The sequence below is a fragment of the Labrus bergylta genome, chromosome 13 (genome assembly GCF_963930695.1).
Source record: "Labrus bergylta chromosome 13, fLabBer1.1, whole genome shotgun sequence".
Lineage (NCBI taxonomy): Eukaryota > Metazoa > Chordata > Actinopteri > Labriformes > Labridae > Labrus > Labrus bergylta.
In genome coordinates, this window is record NC_089207.1 from 10,731,284 (window position 1) to 10,757,816 (window position 26,533).

The following is a 26,533-nucleotide window of genomic DNA, read 5'->3' on the forward strand; positions in this document are numbered from 1 at the left end:
GATGGCTGTGTAGGTTCTTTAATCACTGCACATAGAAGGGGAAAAGTTATCTTCAAGGTCGCCTTGATTGGAGGCTAACTAGCTCACGAGAAACAAGGCAGTGATTAAAGGCACAGAAAGGGAAAAGGACAAACAAGGATAGAGCTCCTGAGGAATAAAGGGGGAAGGCAGAGGAAAAGAAAGAAGGGATCAACACACCAAGGAGGTCCTTTAACTGGTTTGAGATTAAAGGAAGTAAAGGATTTAGGAGGTCAATGCAGGGACAAATCTAGTGAGGGAAATGAAGGCGAGAGGGACAAGTGAAGAGGGGAAACAGGATAGGAGACTGGGCAAGAAGTAGAAGATGAGGAAAGCACATGAAAGCAGGGAGTGGAAGAAAATGTTGGGGAGACGTTTTGAGTTTCTTGAAAGAATCAAAACCTAATGCAGCAATCAGAGGAGAACAGGAAAGAGGGAAATGAATGGAAGATGGGGGGATATATTGGAACGACTGAAATGCCTCTTAGCTAAAGGAAAAGACAGAAAAAGAGAAAGAGGGAAGAACAGGTGAGGAGACTCAAAATGAGACAAAAAGGGAAAGGGGGAGGCAATGAGAAGAAAAGAAGGGAATTTAGAAAAAAGCAGAGGCATGAGGACAAAAGAGATTAAACAAAAAAGAGAGGAGAAGGAGAGAGAAAAAGAAAAAGAGCTGGGGAGAGACAGAGAAGTAAACACGATCCATCATTGCTGACCAACACGTCCTCCTCCTGAATACTGATGCTAAACTTTAACTCCTCTCTGTTTTTTCTGTGTGTATCTGTTGCTCTGTCTGTACTTCCTCCTTGTATTTGGACTCGTATCTCGCTTTTCTTTCAATTGATGTCCTCCTTAGTCTTTATGTTTGACGAGTGTGTCTTCCTCAAAAGGCATCAAATGACAAGAGAACTTCATGAGGTGGCCTTTGGATCCTTTTCCTGATCAGTTAGATCGTTTCACACAACTTAGGAAACGTATAAAGCTGCTTTTTGTCTTTGCAATAATGTGTCTTTATCCTCATGCTTGTGTTTCAGCTCTCTTGCGTTTATTTCTTTTTGGCTGCCTTTGTTTCACCCATAAATCAATTCATCTTTGAAACTCTGTTTATGTATCGCAGCCTGCTCTTTTGAAACCGACTTCTCTCTTCAGTGTTCATTTCCCTTTTATGTTGTCTGTCTCATCTACTTCCCTGTTTCATGTTGTCTCAGTACTAATGTCTTTATTCAGCTCTGCTTCTTGACTCTAGTCTCCACCTACCACGCTCTCCCTTCTCTTTTTCACAGGTCGTACCTCACCCTTCCTTTGCAGCTCCCCCCCCCCCACCCCACACTCTCTCTTCTTGTCATTGTTTTTCTTTTCTGTCAGTGCCAGGAGGGACGCTGTATCATATTCAAGCAGATATAAAAAAAAAACACATTTTCCCAATGAAGCAGCCCGGAAACAATAATTTATCCTGCTGTTTTGTTGACAGGAGCAGATGAGGGGTTAAGTGCCTTGCTCAAGGACGCGTCCACCGGGAGTGAAGAATGAGTCTCGCTTGCTCTTTCAACCCCCTCGGCCATTCATCATCCTCATTCTCCACTCCCATCTCTTTATCTGTGAGCACCACCTTCACACACCCTCCACTCATCGTCACTGTCCCGTCACAGCCGTTCCTCCACCCTCTCCTCTCCCTCCATCACCTCCGTGTTCCGTCTCCCTCCTTCCCAAACCAACCCCCTGCTTCTATAATCACTTGTGCAAGATCTCATGAATGACTGAGTTTGATTTGGGTGGGAGGGGGGGAGTTAAGGAAAAGAGTGACATCAGCTCGTGTTGTTATTTGGAGACACACAAACACACACACATACAGGTGAGTACTTACTTCCTGTCCAGAGAGGTAGTAGGCGGCCAGCAGTCCTCCTATGAAACGAATGTTGACCTCAAACACAGACACCTCGGCATTCTGGGAAAACAAAAGACCAACACATTAGACTGGCTAATTTATCAATGTGAATGCTCTTTTGGTTTTGTACCATTCAGATCCAATTCAAATCCAAACATTAATCTGCGCCACTGTCAATCAATTTAAGGGTCTCTTTCCCTAAACTGTCTTATGCTCCTCTGGGGGATTTGTGTACCACCAGCACAGATTGTGGTTTTGCTTCATCTCTTCTCCCACAGTGTTTGTATCAACGGGTTAGCAAAGCTGCCCAAAATATTCTAAAAATCTACGGGTGGAATGAAGATACATACATTTTTTAACAACTCAGACTCCCACACAGTGTACCCATCATTAAAACATCGACTAGTCTGCCCTTCAGGAAAGCAACAGGGTGTTTGTTTTTATAGTGGAGTGAAGCAGTGCTGCCTTAAACCGATGACAGCTTCTTAAACACAGGCAAGAATGAAAAATCTAAAAATCTTTAAATATTAACGTTGTTGACTAAGGGGGCTGTATTTGAAGACACGTAGTAGGTTGATATGAAGTTGCATAAAAATGTGTGGTTTACTGGAGAGTCTTTGGAGCTCCTATAATAAAATGACTTCAAACTACAGCCAGACATTTACTTTCAGGGCGTTTTCACATTAGGCACGAATGTTTCAAACCGTTCCCGAGTACGATTCACTTCATTAGGGTTGAATCTTTAAACAATCCTCTTTTTTCCACTCTACTGCTTGTTTAGCAGCTTTCCAATAAACAAACAGTCTCTGTGAGCACTTGTACATTCATTTTCTGCAGACAGAAAAAAACAAAAATGCACATGACCATCACAGTTAGGTAATTCATGTGACAATATTTCACTGCTCTTTGATTGACAACTCCCTTGATGCCCTGGCAACAGTGAGGCTGTGACAATACGACAATGTTCAAATGCTGAGGGCTACTTGCAAATTACTTTGCAACCTTGCGCTGATATTTTCACAGAAGAAATGAAAACACTCAAGACTTGAGAACTTGCACATCTTGCTAAAGGTCAGTTGCAGTAACCTTGTTTTAAAAGTGAATGCTCTCAAGAGGGAAAATTAAAGAGGTGAAGAAGAACAGAAACAGTGTCTGAATTTTAAATATGGTTACTACTACTACGACAGCAAGGTAGAGGTCAGTGTCTTTAACAATCATATAGAGCTGCTGGGAAGCCTTCGTTGTGTAGAAGAACAGAGACCAGGACTACAATTTCTACCCGTGGGGATCGCAGCATCATCTCTAGGCATGGAGCGTTAAGGACGCACTGAGTGAATAGAGCGCTTTGTTTATGCAACACTTCAGGACAGCTCAGGGTCTTTTTATACTAAATGGTTTGTTTGTAACTACGAGCCAGGACTGAGTTGACGTAATCAGCTACAAGAATCATCACCAAGATATGAATATAGAAATATTTTCAAGGGATAGTTCGTTGTTTTTTTTGTTTTTTTTAAGTGTGTGGTTTTATTTTACATACTTTTTTAATCCCCAAAGGGAAATTGTGGTTTATACTGCGGACATGCATTCATTTAGAGATGTCAGAGTGGGGCTGCTACACAGGGAGCGCTCCAGAGCTGTTCAGCGGCAGACCTGGTACCTCTCCAGCAACCAGACCAACATTCATACTTTGGTCCACACTGTGACTTGAATCTGGGACACTCCGGTTCCTAACCCGACTGAGACTGAGCTACTGCCGCCCTTAAAATGCTGATGAGTTGCTGGTCAGCTCGGCCTCTGAGTATCAGCAGTAAGGCTCCACATTGCTGCAGATGGGGACAGTTTAAAATTTTAGTTTTGCTTATTTTAAGAAAAAACTAACTTTAAGCCCAGAAAACTTTTTTAAAAACTTTGCAGCGTATTACTTGAGATGCAACACATACGTATTCCTCCGCCTGTAGTAAACCGTTCAGCTGTTTGAGTTTGCAGGTTTCAAATAATACAAATATGACCAGGGTATGAGGGTACTCATTAAGTCCCCTTGTGTCCTTAATTTATCCTGTAGAGAGTTTACTTTCAAACCCAAACATAACGTATAAAAATAGCAATTTTCTGAGTAATGGACCCGGTAAAGATTTTCAAGAGCAAATTTTGTAGAGGATATATTCATACTGAGTAAGTTTAATTAATAGATTATAGAAAAATGTTAAGGCCCTTAAGTAGAGATGTAAACTGATGTCGAGGACCTTTTCTCTGTATAATTAATTAGAAGAATGAAAGAGCTACAGTACATCAGCCAGCACACAGCAAAACATCCGCGGCCTCCGGTCATGGCTAGTTCAGAAGCTTTCATAAAGCTCAAGGCCAGCTATGTTAAGCAGCGGCCATCCATCTAACTCCCATCTCTCTGTCAGTCAGCCTTACTTGTTAGCCATTTACAACCGTAGTTTAGGAGGCCAGACCCCGACGAGCAGAAGGGCTATAAACCAGCCCTGTTATAAAAAAGAAAGAAAGAAAAAAAGCCTGCAATGAACACAGCCAGGCCGGCGAGGAATCACACAGGTTGGGTAATGATGCTTGAGAGCACGACAGGAATATAAGTTCTGATTTAAATCAACTGCTTTTGTCTGAAACTCTTAAAAAAAAAAAAAAAAAGACAGCAGAGTCATTTTCCTTCTCTCATCTTTTATAAAAGAGCTGGAGATGACATACTGTATTCTTTCTCCCCTGTGGATAGCATCCACTCTACAACCCTTTCTACTTTCTCTATTAATATCCAGCAGGCAGCAAGAATAAACAGCAATCTGTCTACCCAAACTCAGAAGTCCTCTCTTTTTGTGCAGTTTCATGTCTGTTGTACGCCTTGTTGTTAAATTGTCTCTTCCTGGAGTCCAACAAAAAATGGTTATAATACAGTTAGATGTGACTCTTGCCTCTCGAACTACAGGATCATAATGTTGCTGAACGGTCAGTGGATCCTTAAGCTCAACATACTGTATTTTGGTTAGAGGAAGAATGTGCAACATTTTACACATAAATAAAGCAGAAATCAAGTATATCCTGTGTAAATGTCTCTCTGAGTTATGACTGTCTACAATGAGGGAGAAGCTCGAGTCCCGCTGGCTGTGTTGTTGTCAGAGCCGTGTTTACATGGACAAGATGGCCTTGTGTATAAAGCTGTTTTCGTGTTGGTCTAGAGAAAAGAAGAAGAACCTACTCACTGCTTATTTGGGTGTTTAGATCACGGTCATTCTGAGTCAGATTATGTGCAATATGAAGCTATGAGCTAACCAAAGTTTGCTAACATTAGCCCGCTAACACAACAATGCAGGACACAGGTGATGCAGCTTGAGCAAAGGACTATTTTGTCCGCCTCTTGTGCTTAATGGTTCTTAATTATGGTGTGTTCTAATTGAGAACTCCTTTGTGCAAACTCGAGTGGAGAGGTGTTGGAGGTGTGTCACTGGAGGAGAGGTGTCACCAAACAGCAGTTTGTTTTGGTTTCATGCTGGTACTCAAGGGTGACCTCTACTGGATCAAACAGTTGCACATTCTTCCTTTAAAATCAATCAATCAATTTTTATTTGTATAGCGTCAACTCATAACAAGTGTTATCTCGAGACACTTTACAAAAAGCAGGTAAAATACCTTACTCTTTGTCTGTTAACATTACGAAAGAGCAGGTAAAAAGACCTTACTCATTGTTATGTTACAAAAAGCAGATAAAAGACCTTACTTATTGCTATATTACAAATGTGAGCTTTAGGTGCATAACGTTTGGAATCAGTAAGTCAACTGCAAGAAATTTGATCAATACTGATATTTACATTTGCCAGAGTGGTTGGACGCAGCTTCATGTTAATATCTCCCCCTTTACCTTACCCTAACGTCTCTTGAAAATATTTGGGGTTTTGAATGGTTCATGTGACATTTGAAAACATCCTCTCTGGCTTGTAGGAAAGAAGGAGCGTTTTGTACTTTCCTATGACATTTTAAAAGCTAAACGATTTAGAAAATAAGGGACACAGATCATCGTCAAAGACTATTATTGTTAGTTACAGCCCTAATCGTCCACGGCAATAACAACTCTATGAAAATGTCATGATTATTCTGGGCTAATATACGTGCCCACTGCCCAGCTATAGCAATCCTCCGTTGCTAATTTTGTGTTTTACATTTGATCTTATATTACTTTTATATAATAAATAGTGCTGTTTTGTAAACTTGATTAAAACAGATTTTATGTTCTATGACATGTAAGTTCCTTGACAGAAAGAGTGCTGTTGTTGATCCTTATTCTACGATTGTGTAGCACAGTCAGTCTCGATTCTAGTAGACTTTTTGTAAGATAAAAAATATATATATTAAATGTCAAGCACTTTGTAAATTATGTTATCTAAGATGCTTTATCAGTAAAGGTCACATGTATTATCCTCCTTTTAAACCAGTTTAAATAAGTCTCAGAGCTCCCCAAAACATGTCTGTGAAGTTTCTTGTTCTAAATCCACTCTGATCCTGTATTTGATCATGTCTATAAACCCCTCTATTTCAGCCCTGCTCAGAACATGCTGTTTCTGTGTCTGTACCTTTAAATGTAAATGAGTTGTGTCTGACCACGCCCCTCTCTCGAAGGGCTTGGGTGTGTCGGGCTTTCTCGCTCCATGTTCTATTGTTTGCGGTGAGAAGGCAGACTCAGAGGAGCAGAACAAACGCCTAGCTGTGGGAGTATCACCCACCTGAGGGAGGGGTTACTGCCCTTTGTGATGTCATGAAGGGAAAATCTCCCAACGGCCTGTTTGAGCACACATTTTCAGAAAAGTGGAGCAGGCAAAAGACAGAGATGATGGACTTTTCTCATTTGTAGACAGACTAGGGACTCATATTAGTGTTAGAGAAACATGGTAAAGTGTATTGTACATAATATGTCACCTTTAAATGTTTCGTCTACTTGCACTGTTGTTAATTTACTGCTCTGTGCGCCTTTGAATTGCCCCCCGGGGACAAATAAAGTTTTTTGAATTGAATTGAACTGAACTGAATTAAATGTTTACTTACTTGCTGTTACTTAAGAGACACATACCCAAGTTGTTGCAACTTATGTAAAAGTCCTGGCTTTCTATCTGCAACTTTTTAAACTTTCTAGACTGTACTTCATTTAGCAATGAGATATTAAAACTTATCAGCACGGTTGCATCATGTTAAACTTCTGGGTGTAATGTGTTTGTGTTGTTTTCCCCCTGATTCCACATTAATTGAGTCTTCTGTGTGTTTTGCATCAAATTTATAGGGACAAATAACAGTACACTGGAGGCGAACACAACAAAAAAAACTTCAGCATTTATCTTTCAAGTGTGAGTAATTTCTCTTTGATACGGTACATACACAAAGTTGAGATTGAAAAGTGTAATGCAACAAATAAATGAAAAGCTCCCATACATATATTTGGTGTGTTTTTTTAGCCGACTGAACTGTGTGGCTAAATTCATTGAAGCATTAAAAAACTGTGATGATGGTCTTTAAAGTTTGACAGAGAAACAACCGAAAAATATGTCATCCAGGCAACTCTGCTAAAATATTAAATTCTCCAATGACTTGTGACAAGAGACAGGAACACACAGAGCTGGGGAAGTCACTGTCAAATGTCTCCCACCTTGAGGGCTAAAGGGGGAACGGGGGAGAGACAGCAGAGTGGGCGTATGATTTTGTCAAACATGACATGATTTCAGCATGTAGGATCAGAAAAAGTTCAGCAAAATCAGTGGAAAATAAGCAGCAGAATGTGAACTTATGAGGCTGTATTTTTTAAAGAAAACTCTGCTTTTTATGTCCAGAATGCCATCACAACATCAAACATTTGGCTGGTGTTTTCCCCAAGTCAGCCGCTATGAAAAACGTTCAAAAAGGAGCTCTGGCATCGTTATAATTAAACCTGGTCAAGCACAGTACTCTTTGATGGCTTGGATTAATATATCTCTCCATCTCCGTCGTATCTGCTCTGATCAAATCCTCAATTTAACCCGGGTTATTAATGCGTCTGCTAACAGAGTCCATTAATTTGGCGGATCTTTGAGCCTTGCAGAGGAGGGCTGCAGCCCTCACACCGTCACATCCATCATGTGAGGGCCGGCTGCAGTGCGGTGGCCCCAGCAGGACACTGGAGACTCCAACAGTGACTCACTGCCTGGCTCAACCTGACATGGCAGCTGTTTAATTATTCATTAGAAGTGGAGATGTGGTGGTGGGCGGCCGAAGTGAAGGCTGGTGGAGGGAGATTGTGAGAGACGCACGCAAAAAGTGCATTAATATGTTAAAGCGTGGGAAACTATTGAAGACTATTTGACCCACAGATGGATACTAACATGCTCTATGATTCATTTATCTATGATCAAGCTAAATTAAAATATATCAAGACCTGCCACTTTAACTCACAAAAAGTTAGTGGAACTTGCAACACTACTGAAGCTGAAATGTCAGGGAAGGTTTTCTCGTGTAGAGTAAATATTTCAGCTTCCACTGGGAGAGGACTCCAAATTTACTTGAGCCTAATTTCAGTTCCTCACAACTTTTTTTATTTCTTGGTTGCACTTGGCTGGAAAAACATTTAGGCTCTTGGAGAACAAAGTGGAGTGAGTAAATATTGACCCAAACTCACCAATTCAAAGTGGTTTTGACGTTAACCACAGTGTAATTGGCCCTGTGTTCACAAAAAAAAGTCAATGTTAATTATCACACTGAAGCAAGTTTTTATCACAACACTGTGAGCATTCAAAAATAAATCTGCAGTGAACATACATGCAGCTTGAAAGAAGTTGAGATTTCAGCTGAAACAGATCAAAACTCCATCAAAGTTTCACATTTTCACATGCTTTGTCAAGTTGCTTTGAATTGGGGCTAGGTGGTCCGTGAGGCCAGTCATTACCAGGAAAGCAGCAACCTCCAGAGTTGAAAAATTGAGTAAATGAGGAAGTGCATAAACCTGCTGTTCCTATGGTGACCACCAGAGTCTGGCTGCAAAAGCAGATGAGTCTCCATTCGAGCTCATTTCAAAATGCTCATTTTGTACAGTAGAAATAAACATGTTTACAGCCAGGTTCACAAAATGAATTTAGTATCAATGGCTAATGTCTTATGGCTACTACTGTCTAGATTTTATCAAGCTTAAAAAAATGTAGGTGCATTGTAGGTGGTTGCCAGGAGGCTTAAGGCCCGCCCCATCTATTGCAGTTTGACTGTTACTATAGTGATCAAATGTTGGGTTGAGATAGCATTTCCAATATGGCGATCACTTCAAAAGCCTCTTCAGAAATGCACAATGCTCCCCTTCATCTCTTACCTAGCACAGTTACAGGACTGAAACCCTGGGTCAACCTGGTCCTGCATAACTTTCAGTTTGCTATCACAAAATGTTGCTTTGAGATGGGGCTTTACTATAAAAACCTATGAACCAATCTAGATGATAATTATCTGATGGATTGGTCAAAACAAACAGTATCTGATAACTATGTTAAATGATAACTCTTCTGTCACTTCAGTCTTTTTGTTGGAGCTATATTTAAGTGTCCACAGATCTCAGCAATTTAGCCTTTACTACGATATATCCATGGATGGAAGTGGGACAATTTTAAATCTTGCAGTATTAATATTTTAAAGACAAGATTTAAACATAATCCAAAGTCAGTCTTCAAATATCAACGGATTAACTAAAAAGCATTAAGTCACTGTTCAGGTCAAACAGGGAGCAGCAGTGAAGCTTAATGTACGGTGAAGTAACTTAAACATGCACACACAGGTGAGAAAATAAACTTGATCAAGAGTGATGTCATTATTCTGGAAAATGGAAATCCAAACTTTGTATTTCTTCCTGCCCTACAGCAATGGGTGGAGGTGCTGAAAGCCTCTGGGCTCAACAAATCTTTGATTTTCGCAAAGGCCAAGCTTAATAACACTTTTGCAGCCAATTACGCTGCCAGGCCACGGCAGTCCAGGAAAGTATTGCTCGCTGTGAGCTGGGGAATTACCTGTTTTGTTAAAGGCCTGAGCAGAAGTCAGAGCAAAGCCATGACCATCCTGCTAGGAGTCCGTCTTTGCTAGTTTAACCTTTCATGAATGTTACATTAGCTGCAAGCTAGTGCCTGAATAATTTGCCTAATGCATGCAGGTATAAGAGCATCAAACCAAGCTGTTAATGAAAACAGAGTGCCACACCTCCCTCCTTCTGACTCGTTAACAGGAGCATCATGTCTCATCCTCTCCTCCCTCTAATCTCTCCTCTCCATCTCCCTCCTCCTGTGGAACCAAAGTGTTCCTCCTCGTCTCTCCTGCATCTCATACGTATTACTCTACTCAAACACATCTGCAGTTTCATCATCGTCTCATATCCCTGTCCTTGTTATTAGATTCGTAACGCATTTTATAATACTCAACCTTTTTCACAAGGCGTGACTCTCAGCTGTTTGTTGCTGAGGCAGGTTTTATTACAGTGGCTGCTCCTAAAGGTATTTTCAATATCACTGGGCTGGAAAAATCATGTTTTTGCAAAGTTTTCACTTCAAAACTTTTATTTAAAGAATCCAGTTGCTGCCGTTTTTATTTTTAGCTGCATTTGCCAGGTTTTACACCAACAAAATGTAAAATGTTTCCAATAATGTTTACTTGGCAACTTCTTTCTGCATTCCTTTAAAATCTCATGAAGGTCTGATGTTTTCTTCATTAATGTGTCATTCACTTTATCTGTGTGCATATCCTTGTCAAGTTTCAGAAGATGACGGAGAAAAACCAATATCCTAAAGTTTCACTTTGACTGATAAAATCTGAAGAGCAAGAAATTAAAGTGTGTCTTGAAATTAATGGTTGACATAGTTTGTTAGGAAGATCCTACCTACCTTTGCTCAGATTCATGACTCGGTCATATCAGAAGTTACACAAATGGGACAATTATTTTTAGATTCAGAGCGATTTGCACCCTACTACTAATGAAAAAGATTTTAACTACAGATCTGCGAAAGCCCCCTTGTGGTTGAATCATGTAACTGACGTACACAGACACGGGGTACTTAGTTACTATGATGAATATACTAAAATAGCCAAGTACCAAATAATCTCAAAACTGCTTCATTCAAATGAAACCTGTATCTGATAATTTTTTTAATACTAATTATACTACTTTTAATACATTACTTTTAATAAAAAGCATGTAGTGTAATACAGAGTTCAGCGATATCAAATACCTACGATATCTATTGGCACCGAGTAATCTGAAGGTAGCTGACTGCTCAATTAGGCTTCATCTAACTGCATTAAAATGGTGTGAAATTGAAGTGTTAACATGCTGAGCGAGAAAGCATCGCATGTTTTAATAATTTATCATGTGTCGTGCTCAATGCTCTGCATTGGTGGTTCAGTGGTAGAATTCTCGCGGGAGGCCCGGGTTCAATTCCCGGCCAATGCAACAACCTTTTGGGGCGGCAGTAGCTCAGTCTGTACGGCCTTGGGTTGCTAATCGGAGGGTTCAAGTCCCGGCACGGACCAAGTCCGGAAATTGGTCTGGTAGCTGGAGAGGTGCCAGTCCAACTTACTGAGCACTGCCGAGGTGCCCTTGAGCAAGGCACCGAACCCCAAAACTGCTCTGGCGCGCTCGCTGTGGTCAGCCCCCTCACTCTGAGACCTCTCCATTAATGCATGTCCATAGGATCCTGTTAGTGCATGTTTGTGTAGCACGTTCATTAAACACAGTGTAAAAACTGAATTTCCCCTTGCAGGATTAATAAAGGATAAATTCAATTAATTGAGACTTTTGTTAAATGTATGTGATTGATTGTGGAGCCCTAGTTAAGGCCAAAACATACAGGATTATATTCAATACAGAGTTCAGTTCACTTGCAAATGTATGAACTGTTGGTATAAATATCACCCTGTATATATGGAAAATATTACTATGATGCACAGCTTGCTTGGACATGTCTCTCTTGAAAAAGTTTTCTCTGGTTGAAAAAAAGTGTAAAACGGCGTAATATTGGTGTCCCAGTCCGTGAATTCCCAATGCGTTTCAGCGTTGCAGAAGCACAGCAAAGCGAGAGCTCCACATACACACAGAGTCATACATGTACAGACAGCGCTGTGCTCGCCAACTGGCTCAGCTATAACCGTCTCGCCCTGTAACACCTCTGATACTACTGGGGCTAAAGGTTCAATTGACCCCTATCCTGCTCTTTCTCCTCACACTATGCTGAATTGTTTTTTTTCTTTCTCTCTATTTCTTTCCTCTTTCTGTAAGAAATCTCCACGGACCGTAAACACCTTCAAACTGTGTTCACTGCTGATCTTTCTCCCTCCATCTATCCATCCAAGCCTGTGCCTCTTAAATCTGTGATCGATCCTCACCAGACTTATTTCTGTCTGTCCTCCCTCTTCCACTCTCTCTACCCCAGATTTTTCTTCCTGACTCCTCTGTTTTCTACCCTCCATCTCTCCAGACCCAATTTCTATCTCATCCTCTATTCAATCTAGGACTTTTTGCCCTTTCCACTATTCTCCATCCCCGATTTCTCCATGTATCCCTCCTTCCACAGCTCAACCACAGTGATCCTGAGGTTAATTAGCCCTCCAAGTGTCAGACAGTAAGATCCCCTCTGCCTACCTGCAAGCTGCCCTGTGATTGCCTCAGTAGGGGGGACTAACAAGCTCAGGCGTCAAACACTAGTGCAGACAGAAAGTAAGAAAAGAGGGGGAAACCGAGACGAAGGAGGGCAAGGAGAAAGCATGGATGGAATAATGATTTCAAGGGGAGAAATGTGGCAAAATATGGGATGACAGCTTGGCCATATTGGAAAAACAGGGAGGGAAAGACAAGAGATAATGCAGAACAAAAGACAGAGGGATAGCATGGATAGTAACTGGATAAAAGAGGGATATAAAAGAAGGGTTTATAAATGAAAATAAGCTTAGTAAGATGTTCATAAGGGTAGGTAAACAAGTCAAAAGTTAGAAAGACAAAATAAACAACAGGGAGAAAATAGGGAACAGGAATGGAGAACTATGACAGGGCTGACAGTGACAGGAAATAAACTGGATAAAATGAGGAAGGGGTTGAGTATATAACGCAAATAAGGGAGGTAATGAAGCAAAATTTAACTCAGAGGTTGGACAAAGTATAAGGTAAGTAAAATAAGTGAATGAAGTGGCAGATGATGAAAAGAGGAACTGATAAAAAAAATAGGATTTGTTATGAAATAGAGACTACGAGAGAAAATGGAGGAAAGGGTGACAGTGCGGTTTAATAAGGGAAATGTATTTTTATATAACAAAATGTAAGGCGGGGAGGAGAACAAGGTTGTAGGAGTGTTCAGGGAACAGAGAAAAGAAAGAAACAAGAGAATGGAGTGTGGATGGAGGTGATTGACAGGTGGAAAGGCGCAGAAGGAAGCCGGTAATGGGCGAGGACGACTGAAACAGAGAAATAAATGAGGAGAGCTGCAGTTCCGACGGACACGGGCAATGAAAAAGAAGAGGTTGTTAAGGAAAGAGTGGGAGAGGAGATTGGAAGTGAAAATAGATTAAAATGGGCCGAGAGAAAGAGGAGGGATGATGATTATAAGTGCAAACAATCCATGAGTGGAGGAACACACTAAAGCTCTGAATATCTACCTTCAATATATATATATCGTTAATCAAATGTAACCCATCTGGCTGTATAAGAAAAGACAGAGACTCACAACAACTTTAGTGCAGTTTTTCAGTATTGGAAACAAATCAGCTGTATTTACATCCAAATGAAGGCAGTATGAAGTACTGTGTTCTTCTTGGAGATCTCTGATCTCAATGCGTCCAACCCTGTGATGGACAGCCACACAACTGAAGTTTGTAGGTCGCAACCCTCACAACAGCAATCACATTTTAATTTGCAGTCAAGCAAAGACAAAGCACAACAATTTATTGTGTCATTGTTTGTTGACTTGATGAAGTTATATTAATTGATTTATCTTTTCTTTTGAGTTATGATGTGCTGGACTTCCTGGTTTGAACAAAAGATGAGGGTGGAGCTTGGCTTTCTGGAAGAGGAACACACCAAGTGAGACAGCATGGAGGGCAGGGGGTTCAAACAAGTCCAGTTGCCTTAGGATAAAAGCTTCAAATGTAGTTTTGGTTTTGTATTCCGCTCAGTTGTCTTTTTGCAAGGCCTTTTAGTTTAGTTCATATCTTGTTCAGTTAGCACTATTTTTTACAGTAGAGTTATATTATTTTTGACCTCTTCTAACAAGTCCTCTACTCATACATTTTGACTGATTTACTCTTTTTGCTTTTGTTCAGAACCATTTCTCACATAAAGAAGCTTGTTTTCTGAGCTTTTAACCTGTGGGTCTCTTGCCTTGACTGCTTGTTCCACGACAAACCCATTTAAATAAAGGTAAATAAAAATTAAACACAAAGAAAGGAACCGAATGTGCAGTATAAAGCATTCGAACGTAACATATTTTTGGAGTAACCGAGGTAAGGCTTGGCTGGTCTTCAGTTTTTGAAAGTAGAGGATAAACAGCAGCAGCACGGCTAATGAAGAAAAAAGAACCACAGATACTGTTTACATGTGGATGTTTCACCTGAGCGATGGGTAAACTCCAGTCCAATGGTTGGAAAGAGAATTTTATAACTTGAGTTTGGTCACATTACTTCACTGTAAATGCTTTTCATGTCATGTACGTCTTTGTAACCTGCTACTGGATGCTTTGAATTTAACTCGGGATCAATAAAGTATCTATCTATCTATCTATCTATCTATCTACCTGAGTAACTTGAGCTGTAAATTGGACATTCAGTTTATATATACAGTATGGTACATTTTTAAATACCATTTTTTTTCCAGTCAATGCTGTTATTAGGGTAAAATGTTTACACTCCAGTAACAGTATTGGACAGTAAGAATACAATCTTAAAACTGTTTTAATTTGAACTGAACAAAAGTAGATACATACCACACCAAAGTCCAGATTCTGTTCGATCCACTCCTGGCCGTCCTTAAACTCATCGTGCAGACCCATGATGTAGAGGGTGTCTAAGGCGTCCACGATGCTCGCTCCTAGTTGGGAATTGCCTGCACAGAGACACATGATAAAAACAAATAAGCAAATTGAATTGCTCCAGTCACGCTCTAAGTCATTTGCTTTTTTCTTTTTTTTTTTTAAATCACCTCAGGGAATTTGGTGAGGAAAACTAATCACAAAACACAATGGACCTAATATGCGAAGGAGAAAGTAAGACATTTGCTTGCTCAGGAAAATTAGATATTATTGAATGAATTTTAATGAACGATATTAGACACTTGGAATTCGCTGACTGTCCTTGAGAGACAAACAGGGGTAACATGCAGACTCCATACAGTATAGAAGAAAATGTTCCCATTACTTTGTTGTTGTGAGAAGTCAATGAAACACTTACGTCAGGGCTCACAGTAAACATTTTAAGCAAACTATCCCTGCAAGTATTCCTCTGACCAGTGTTGGGGACTGTGACATGAAATAGTTCTTTCAGTCTCTTCTCCATGTCCATGATCTCATTAACAACTTTCCTCCTTTCTGGCTGCACAGAAAAGAGAAAGAAAGGCTCTGATGCCTCATCAGGTTTCACAGACCAGGAAATCAATCCTTCTCTCCTCCACACAACCCATCCAACACTCTCAGTATCACCCCTGTTGGCTGTCACTGAGTACTGGGGAATGAAGAGACCAGTGTGGTGAGTTTGTGGTGAGAACCAGAGGAAAGAATAAAATATGAAAAGGGAAATATGTCAAGTACAACTCCCTGTTTTGGAGGAAGTCATAGTAAATGATAAATGGACTTGAGCTTGTATAGTTTTTTATTAGTCTTCTGACTACTCAAAGTGTTTTTTCACCGCAGGTCACACCTACACATTCACACACTGATGGCAGAGGCTGCTGTGAAAAGTGACCATTAGATGTAACTAATCCCAATCATACACACTCATACGTTGCTGCCTTAGTAGCAGGAGCAACTCTGGGTTAAGTGTCATGCCCAAGGACACATCAGACATTTGGCTGCAGAAGCTGAGGATCGAACCCCCAACCTTCCAAATGAGAGACGATTGACTCTACCAACTGAGCCCCAGCCGCCAACCAATCACAGCGATATGATTGATTCCTTCCACAGGAAGGAGCCCAAAAAATCGACCTCTCATTGTATTCATCCTTCATGTTACGCCAAAGCTTCTTTCTTATCTTCATATTTGTTTTTCTAAACAAGCCCAATCAATGCCTCCATTCTCACACATCCCTGGGGAGCAAATATACACAGGAGTATCGACCTTCTATTAAATAAGTGAAACTATTAACTATACAAGAGTATTATCATATGAATGATATTCAACATAACGCATCATTGCACTATTGATGAGTACAGCCAAGACTTTTAAAAATCTCAGAGTGCTCTCTCCACTTCTCAAAACCAATTTGGTTTTAACTTAAGCTGTAGTTTAGGAGGAACGAATCAAGCACTGCGAAAAACATGGTCATGCAGATGCTGCCAAGTTGCCCTTTAAAAAACACAAACTTTTGGTTGTTAATCCTTATGCACCGGTGTGAAGGTGAAGCAGCATAAAGCTTTAGCTGCGGAATGAACAGAGTAGACATTACATAGTGTATGACCTTCATCAACACCAAAGCCTTATTCAGACTGACATTTCAAGGTGCGATATATTATGCTCTGTTGACGTTTCACCTTAAATCTCGATGTATCAGCTGAGCCAGTGGGGGAAGGCACTGGTGTGTGTGTGTGCATGTCTGACTTCGTTTGTATGTGGAGCTCCCGCTGTGTCGTGCTTCCGCAATTCCAAAGCGCAATGTGAATTCACAGACTGGAACACCAATATTACGGCATCTCTGAAGTAATATGAATGTTCATAGACATGATGACTGACGACTGAACTTATTAATGGCACATTTGCGAAAATACATTGTGAAACGACTCAGCATAGCTATGTCTCCAACCAGTCTACATCCTCTAAATTATGCGGGTCTGAAACTGACACAACCAGGACAAGTTCTTGCTAGATAAAAAAATCAAGCCAATTGGTGCAGAGGTAAAATATTAAAGATCTCATACCCCCATAAAAAGATAATTTGTCTTATCAAGAATTCAACATTACTTGAGAGTCATGGTTTGGATATCAGGGTGGGAAATTAACATTTAAACTGTGAACATCTACCAACAGCCACTGACAGATAAATGTATAAATTCACCATCTTCTCAATAGTTAAACATCATATCTTTTGTTTGAAATCTACCAGAGTCTGGTTGATGCTTTATTCAAATCCATTGGATATGTCTATTACGGCCAAAACAAAGGGTTCTGATTCTGGTCACATCTTTTAAAGAGGGAAGAAAAGTATCCCCAAATTAGATTACAGACCATTTTTAAAGCCCTTGTATCAAACAGTAGCTTAGAACAGTGACTGCTGTCTCATTATTAATTATAAGCCACTAAAAATAAAGTAATTTATGGAAATGTCACACACAAGGGACATAAAATGTTACTTATTGCCCCTGATGTTGAAACTCATCAAGAGTAGTTGGTTTACTCACTGTTGTAATGTCACTCTTCAAACTGCTTATCATTGAAATATATACTGCTGAAGTCAGCAACTCTCTGACTCCAGCTTTGGGACCGTTATCACCTAATAATGCAAAGCCATTAATGTTGTGCTTTTGGTGTTGCATCCCCCATGGGCAGGGGATTTACAAACAGGAAACTGTGCATTTAACAGATCTATTCTTGTCCTTAAGCCTGGGCTGTTTATTAAATCCACATTGTTTTTACTGTCCTTTAGCTGTGGATAAACTGAATATGAGTCATTTCATCAAGCTGCTTTGAAGAAATCACCGTGTGGTTTTTCTTCTGTCCTTGGTCATTTATAACTGCAGGGTTTATTTTCCTGTCCACATCAGGGTCAATGCTACCCTTCAGATAAAGTCATCTCAGCCTATAGGAAGTAGAGCCTGACTGATGAATCGGCCAGCTGATAATGTCGGCCGATATTAGCATATCCGTTGACTGTTGGTATCAGACACTTTATGGCAGATATGTGCCGATATTACTAGATTTATTGACCAGTCAGGTAACATTTCATTTGAGTTTCATTGTATTAAACTATCAGTTCTCTTTCACCAGCAGAGGGCTCTATATGGAAAACAAGCATTATCACGCCCCAGATTGTCAAGCGGCGATGCACGTCCATGCACAGTTACTTTCTCGTTGAGAGACTATCTTGTCTTCCTTATACTGTAAATCTTTTCCAAAAGTGTTTTATAACTGCATTTGAGGGATCAACGCAATAAATGTGTTTATCTTAATCTATCTATCTATCTCTAAAGATCAAACATAGATCCAAGAAAGATATAGGCTTTCTCTTCCTAATATCGGTATCGGCCCCAAAAATCCCACATCGGCCGGGCCGTAACAATAAGCATGATAAACTAAGAGCTGTGTTATAATGAGCTTAATAACTTGGGAGACTACTTTGTAATGTCACTGCTGATTGTTTTAAAAATCTGGTTTACCGTCTTTATTTGAAGAATCAGCAATTTTAAGGTCGATTCTGGTAGTTACAGTATGTTAAATGTTCGTATAATAGCACCCAGAAACAGTCAGCTTCTAACAACATGCTAATGATTATAGAAGTTTGAGGGAATCTCTTCATAAATATATAAAACAATGCAGCCATGTGTCCAAGAGCTCATCAGATATCTGATCCAAATCTACTGAATATCTGTACTCCGTTCAGTTCCATGCACCTACTTTTTCTTTGTTCAAAGTAAGTGGCACTGCTCTTTAAATCCTTCCTCTTTTCATATCAGCTACATTGAGCGCTGTTGGAATTCCTGAGCCTCCCCGCTGTCCCTCCTTATCTGTGAGTGCATTCAAAAGGAGAGCGTCTGTATTCATGCAGGAGCTGCAGCGTTATTATCATTATAGACAAGAACCTCTAAATCACTCTAAAAATACACCGCACTCAGGCAGAGAGCCTGATAGCGAGACGCCCTGGCCGTCTGCCGGATCTTGACAGATTGGCCTGACTGTTGGTGGAGAGGAGCCCCTCTGCTGCACCACACAACCCCCATCACCCTCCCTTCTGTCACTTTCATCACCTACAGGTACGCTGTAGGCATTCAGAGCAATGTGACACCACTGAGGTCGAGATAGAGGCCTGTCAGAGCTCTGTGGGCAGAGGACGCTCATTTGATGTCAAGGTTCTTGTGGAATTATTGAATGTGATGATTCCTCTGTGTTCACAAAACTGATAACACCACAATGAGCTTTAACTCTTCCTGCTATGAATACAATGTGACCATGTAATCAACACATTTATTTTTCAGTGTGCCTTCGAACTAGTATTTCTGTTTGCTGTGCTGAAGGATGCGTCTGTTCTGTTGGTATAATAAACTGTTGCGTTAAATTGTCTTGGTGTTCTACTTCAAACTGTTGATGTGGTTCAGGCCAGTCTAGTTCTCTGCTCAGAGTAATTCAGCATTTAAATGATATCTCATCAACATTTGAGTCACTTTCCTTCAGTGTTGATAAGGCACAACGTTTCCAAATGAGCTCAAAGTTTTAAAATTGAAGCAAAATTGAGGACAAACTTAATGAGCTTCTAAATGTTTCTGAGCTTCTGGGCGAAGTGATTTCTGTACACACAACTTTAAAACTTAGTGTCATGGAGCTGGAGGTAATGTCATTAACCAAACACAATAATATAATAGAAACAAAAGAAATAACAAATACTGGTGATAAAAAGGAGTTGGTCACTGTAAGCTAGTTAGCTCAGTTTGCACCCAGATCAGGGATGTAACAATGCAAGAATTTGAAACTTTAAACGATTCTAGTAAAAATCAAATGATATCTATACCTGTTTTGATACCACAGCAACCAAAATAGAAATCCTAGGCACCCAATATTGGAAAATTATTCATTTTTAATTACCAAAAAATATAAGTAAACTCCAGCACACTGTCTCGAATGCACAAATACATCGACAACGTTTTGGTACCGAATGTTGTTGTTTTTTTTAAAGGCTTTTGTTCTTTTTAACACTATCCTCATTGATGTTCAATACAATGTTTAAAAATGCATAGAAAACTGCGTCGAAGTTGGCCCAGACTGAAGTTTACCCCCCCCCCCCCAAAGATAAAGTGTTTTTAGAGCACCAGTCAAAGGCAATGGGACAACAAAACCATAGAGAGCACAGACAGACCAGAACTACAGGAAAAACAAAAACTACAGGGATTACTGTACCAAGGTGATTTATACCACCTCTGAAGAGGACTTTGACTCCAGGGATGAAGAAGGAATTGCAATTTAATCAATTTGTGTTTGTGCTTCGACCTACTTTTAATATTCTCCTTTTTTATCAATTACAAAACTTTTCCTCTGGCACCTGTTCACCTCATTTATCCCTTCTTATCACCCTCCCCAATGTGTGATTTCAGCTAAAAACTTCAAAGCTAAAGAGAGAAGTTAAACTTGCAGCTTACTTCTATTTCTCTGACTGTTACTTTGGGAATGTTTTTCAAACCTTGAAAAGTTCAGCCTCCTTTCATGTTTCAATGTAACCTTGTGATCACCCTGAAACAGTCTTTACTTCTCCATCTTTCTGCTCTATCACACCCTCCATCTTTTCAGCTTCCCCTCCTCCTCCAGCAACCTAACCATCTGTTTGTTCTCATTCATCAATGTCTTACTGCGTTTTTTTTCTTAATCTTTACATCTTTAAACGCCACATTCAAACGCTGATGCACGACTACTCCGTTTACCCTTCAGTAGGTGCATTTCTCTGTCGCAAAATGAGTTTTGTTGAGCATGTTTTGCCCCGCCCGTCCTGTTTTTTTCTGAATCAGTTCTATCTTTTACTTTCCAAAGTTTTTGTATCTTGGTTTGTATTGTTCAACTAAATTCTAGTCCACATAACACTGTCTGTTCCTCCCTTCATCCTTTCATACAACGCCAAGTGCATCAAATGTAGCTGATTTGGCACCCAGAAGAGGGTTTAAGGGTTGCCAGGTGCTGCTTATCTGAGACAAATTAGTCAGAATGAGGTTTAAATTTAGGGAATTATCAATACAGCCTCCGATACAGACACACTGAGGTGAAAAGTACAACACCTTTTCTCATTTTGACTCTCTTCTTAACATAGATACATGTCCGCCTCATGAACCGTCTTCCTACCTGAACTGAACTCTATCATTCTCCACCATCCTTTCTTCATCTTTCACAATGGTACCCTGCCTCCTCTACCTCTATTCTTCACCATCTCTGTCTCATTCAAACTCTTGGGCTCCCTGTCTCAGTCTCTGTGCCAGTTTCATTAGACGACAGGTTTCAGAGCTCTCCGCTTTGAATTCACACGAGGCAGGAAAACGTGATGTCATTTTTCTGTCTGCTCTCTCTTTCATGAGTGAACTGTCAGCTCTGGGAGAATGGTAGATGATGGAGATATCAGGTGTGTGTCTGTCAAATGGTGTCAAAATCGTCAATACCTGGTACTTCTCGATCCAATGTGTTATGAAACAAACAATACAGCCTCTGTTTTTAGGATGAACGATAGTATCCAAAAGTATTTACAACCGAAAGCTGCTGTTAGCAAAAGAGAGAGGTCGTTGACTAAATTGCACAAACATATTGAACACATTTTGGTTCTGAAACGTTGGCGGACAGTTGGCAGGAGATTATACATGCAGATTTGAAAACAAAAAATTACCCAATATTGGATGCCTATGACTTCTTTTTTTTTTGTTTTGTTGCCATGGTAAACAGGTATCGACATCATTTGATTACTGTAGCGTTTAAAAGACTCCCTCTTATGTTAATAATCTAATGTTATCTCTTGTGTATACATACACTCCAAATCTTGCTACTAACCTCCTTCTCCATCTCACTCAGTCTTTATGGTTGAGCTGCTGCTGCCCTCTACACAACCCTTTGCTCTGGCCTCTTCACATTTCACATTTGTGCCTCTTATTTCTGCAGACATTCTCTGAACTGTAAACTTATGAGACACTACAGAGAGAGAGGACTACTTTCTTCAGTGTCTTGTTTTATTAAGAATACATACTTCTCCACAGACAGTCCATGGTTTTACAGGGACGACCAGAAAGTGGATTGAATAAGAAAAGAATAAGTTATAGTAGAAAGAATAACTTGGACCATTGGTTTCTTTTGCTTTTGTATTATTGTTGTTTGTTTTTATATTTGCTTTTGTCTCCTTTATATCTCTTTTAGTTGATTGCATCATCTGGTACTCCTGGTCTCATTTTGTGTTATTGGGTTCTTGTGTTTCCTGGGGTCGTATGATGTTCTTTTGATGGTCGGTTTGATTATGTTGATTGGGTAATTTGTTGCATGGGTTCTTTTATTGCTCGGTTCTTGTGATGTTTTTTTTATTTTATTTTTTTATGGGTTGTTTTGTTGTTTGGTTTGATAACGTTGATTGGGTATTTCACAGCTGGTACAGTCTGCTGGATAAACTATGTAATATTGTCACTGATTCTACATAATCTTCTGTCTATGTTATCTGTAAGAAAACTTTAGAAACTGATTTGATCTGTCAGTTTGGCTCCTATAAAAAGCAACTCAGCTCTCAATTAATCAGCATTCATGGAAACAAGTTTTATCTTAAAAAAAGGAAGATTTCCATGTTAGTTCTTTGTATTTAGCCCCCGCCCTTGTTAGTTCTTGTCGGATTAAAAAGCACTTAACTGACTGTCACAGCCTGCTAAACAGTTTTGTAAACATGGTGTGGCAGGCTTCAGCTCAGTCTCCTCCTCCTCTGCTGCTCCGGGTCCACCGTGGCCTTTCAGCCCATTTTGTAATGAGCCCAGCGGCGATAAACAAAACAAACCCGGGGCCAATTCAGCCCAGTCTGGCCGGCAGTGAACAACTGGTTACCAACTTCTTTGGCAGCAGGCTGAAACATCTGCTGTGTTCTGTTTTCTGCCTCAGAGGGTAACTGGTCAGACTGGGCCTTCTGCGCTACATGATCTCCTCGACTAAATCCCAGCCCGAGTGGCCGGCTCCTGGTCTGGTGCCAATCGTCTGCATTCACTTTTACAAGGATTAAAGTCATTTCATGTCATTCTCTCTTCTGTACTAAGGAGTTGAAAATCTTCCCTGTAAACTGTGACGTTTCCTTCCTTGTGTTAAATCTATGTATAATGGAGAGTTAAAGCATCAAATGCATACCTGTACTGAGTTCTGAACTTGAATGCCATACTTAATAGGCCTACATTATATACAATATGTCTGACATAATACCAGTGCTTCAGGCCAAGCAAGGATTAGAATGAACCACACAGCACAAATCCACAAGCTGTGGAAATCCCTATAGTACCCATACAATATTTCAACAGTGAGGGATACAGTGCATCTACTTCAGTAATATAGCTTTTCTCTGCTGAGACTTCCTTGAACTCAGAGTTGTAATATTCGGGGATATTTTATGTTTTGTGGAATGGCCTGGTTTATTTTGGACTGAACAGCTGCTCAAACAGAGGCTCTCTAGAGTACATCATTACAGTTTGTACTCAATATTCTTGTGGAGAACCACTGCACTCTTGGCTGAGTCAGAAATGTTTTTCAAAATGATAAAAATATCCAAGAAATGTGATCCTGAAAAGATGATTTCACAACACATTGTAATGTCAATACACCTGACAACATACTATAAATCAGCAACCATTTTTTGAAGAATTGAAATGTGCTTTGTAGAAATAAAGTGGTCTCATTTTTTTTAGTATCAATCTGATGAAATGAGTGACAATGACTTACAAGTCATAACATTTACTGTTATGTTGTTTAGACTATGATAGTGCTGTCAATCTACGGTATTACAAAAATGATCAATATAAAAATACTCCAAATGTGCCAAATTGAAATGCAAAACAAAGATTCTGACAGCCCCTTTGGAAAACAGACCAAATAGTTGATTAATTATTTTGCGTTGGCAAATCAGATTTCAAGGGGGGCCCAGACCAGCCTAGCCATCCCCTGGATCTGACCCTGCCGTACGGGCCAAAATAACCTGAGCCCTCCAGCTCTTTGCGCTCATCACAACACAAACAGAGGCATCTATTATGACACATTGTAGATGTTCTTTGGAAGGATAATTATGTGAATGAGGCTCTATAACAGTTTTCATAGAAAGTTGTAAAGTCAGATTATTAATTAGCGTTAAATATAAGGTGTTTTATAACTATGACATTTTATATCATGTTCATCTATTCTTCGTTTTTGGTTATTTTACTGTTCTCAGTGCTAACTCTAAAACTGAAAAAGAAGTTCACTGTATGTGGGTTTTTAATAAGATACAGTAGCACTGACATCAACTGACATCAACTAAAAGTCATTAACTGCTTCATGGCAAAGAAATCTACAAAGACTTTTCATTATTTCTTTCCATCTTTTTTAAAAAAGGAAACCATAAAGGGTCATCTAAATTATCCATCTGCCCAGCTGTTGCAGAGAATATGTGGGCTTTGAGGTGGTAACTGGGGAAGTAATTGCCTTCTTGTTTCCTTTTGTACACCGTGTTACTGCAGTCTAGACTTTGAAACGTCCAATTTGCATTCCCTTACATGTTCTGGGGTCTGCTTGGATTAAAATATCTAGAGCAAGATGTTAAAGTAGGTCTATGCAGATGACAAGGCTTTTAAAACTTGATCAAAGACGTCTAGGAGGCCTTGAAAGTTGGTAAAGAAGTTAAGTGAGTGCGATGGCGGGAGGTCTTAAACACAATCACCCTATTAGTTAGAGAAACATCAGCAAATCCTACAACATCCAACAGCATCAACTCAAGGTCCTTCCACTGGCATAGTCCAAGATCTATTCACTTCTATTGATCAATACAACCTACATGTTAAAATCTTACCAAAAACAATGCTGCAAAGAGATTTATTTTAAATCAATGAATGGCTAAATTGATTAGAAGTTAATTATAACTCCCCTAGTATCCCTGCTCTTTAGTTCTACATGCTGATTCTACCCTATCGTGCCTATTTCCACATCCTTTCTCTGGTCACAATGTTGTTTTCTTTCTCTGAATACAAAGTTACTGATTTCTGTGTTTGGGCCTAAATCTTCTTAAACTTTTGTTGAGATGCTCATTGATCTGGCTGCCCTCACAGGGTGGTTTGTACAACAACCTCAACTATTTCACTGAACCTCAGTAGATCTTGAATCACTAAGAAATAGCTTTTTTTTTTTTCAGATTGACAATAAATGTATTCGACACAAACTTCAACCATTCAAAGTTTGAAACTAAAATGGTACTGAAAGATACATCAAGAGTACTGCAGAAGTGTGAAGATCTTTATTGAAGTAAGTAAGGAACTTGGAAGTAAGGATATATTTATAGTGATTCAGGCAAGTCAGAGGAAAATACAGACAATGGTTAGAGCAGACATCACTGCTCTCTAGAGTGAAAATATTTTTTGATGTCCACTGGGATACAAATTTACAATCAGAAGCTAAAAAACACCTCAAACACAAAGGTAAAGTTTAATTTAGTGACAAAAAAAAGGCTAATCCTAGAGCCAATCTGTTTGTGTAGAAGAGTTCTGGTCTCACTGTCGTCAACAAGAATCCATGTGGATGGAGTTTGAGTGAGATCTTTATCATGTGTCCTCCATCACCACCTTCTCCTGACTGAAGACAACTATTAAGGATAGATGACGTTAAGTATAAAAATATTGTAAAGGAAGTCCATCACACTTCCTAGTACCAATCTTCATATGAAAAAAAAAACATGGGAGCCCTGTTATAGACTTCCTGTTGTGAAATAATCATGTAGCAGGTTAGTTAGTTAGTTAACTGTTTAGTTATATCATCATTAAAAGAAACCCTAACAGCTTCAGCGTTATGCAGAGCGGCATTATGGGTAATAATTCCAAAGAGACACAGAGTTACTACTTTTTACTCCAGCCTTTGTTATCGTCTGCTCCCCTGGCTAGCAGACAATTTAAAAAAAAACTAAAGCCTGTGGGTCTGAACGTACAAGGTAATGTTTTTTCATGAAACGGCCTCCTTTTTCTACTCTGTCTGTGGGGCTTATGCACATTCCTGCTGGACTCAGCAGCAGGCAAATCCTCCTGTTTCCTGCTGTCCAATTTGGCATGGGCAGCCCTGCTGAAAGTTTAATCTGAAAGGAAAGAAGGGGATGGAGGGAGGGCAAAGTCGAGGAGTTCTGAGAGAAATTTGACGTCTTGTTGTTATCAGAATTTAATTCTCTGCCGTTTCTTTTCTTCAGTAGAAATGTGCCAAACAAAGTTTGTCTGCAAAGCTCATAAGAGTGCAGTATGCTCACACTTCAAAATAAAGCAGAAGACAATGCTGTTAGATTTCATTTATCTCCATATCATTTTTATTAATCAGGATTTAAGTACCCGCTGTTCGACACAACATAACACTTTATAATGAGAAGAAGTGTTTTGTATTTTATACATTTATCTAATTTAAAAGGGAAAACATCCATAGCCTATAACCACAGGTGATGGATACTCTGTGACAGAGCAGGATCATGTTACTATTCACTTGTTGAGGCATGCTACATGAATGGGTCGTTAATAAGTATTTGCATTCCCCTGG

General features: G+C 39.8%; 1 protein-coding gene across 1 annotated transcript in view; it reads right to left on the reverse strand.

The window, feature by feature from the left end:
* The window catches only part of man1a2 (mannosidase, alpha, class 1A, member 2), a 132,108-nt gene that overhangs the window by 47,737 nt on the left and 57,838 nt on the right, over window positions 1–26,533 (reverse strand). Inside the window, exons 5-6 of the mRNA XM_020631969.3 lie at window positions 14,863–14,981; window positions 1,880–1,960 (exon numbers count right to left, since the gene is read on the reverse strand). Coding sequence (XP_020487625.1) covers window positions 1,880–1,960; window positions 14,863–14,981 — 200 coding nt within the window. The remainder of the gene's footprint in view (window positions 1–1,879; window positions 1,961–14,862; window positions 14,982–26,533) is intronic.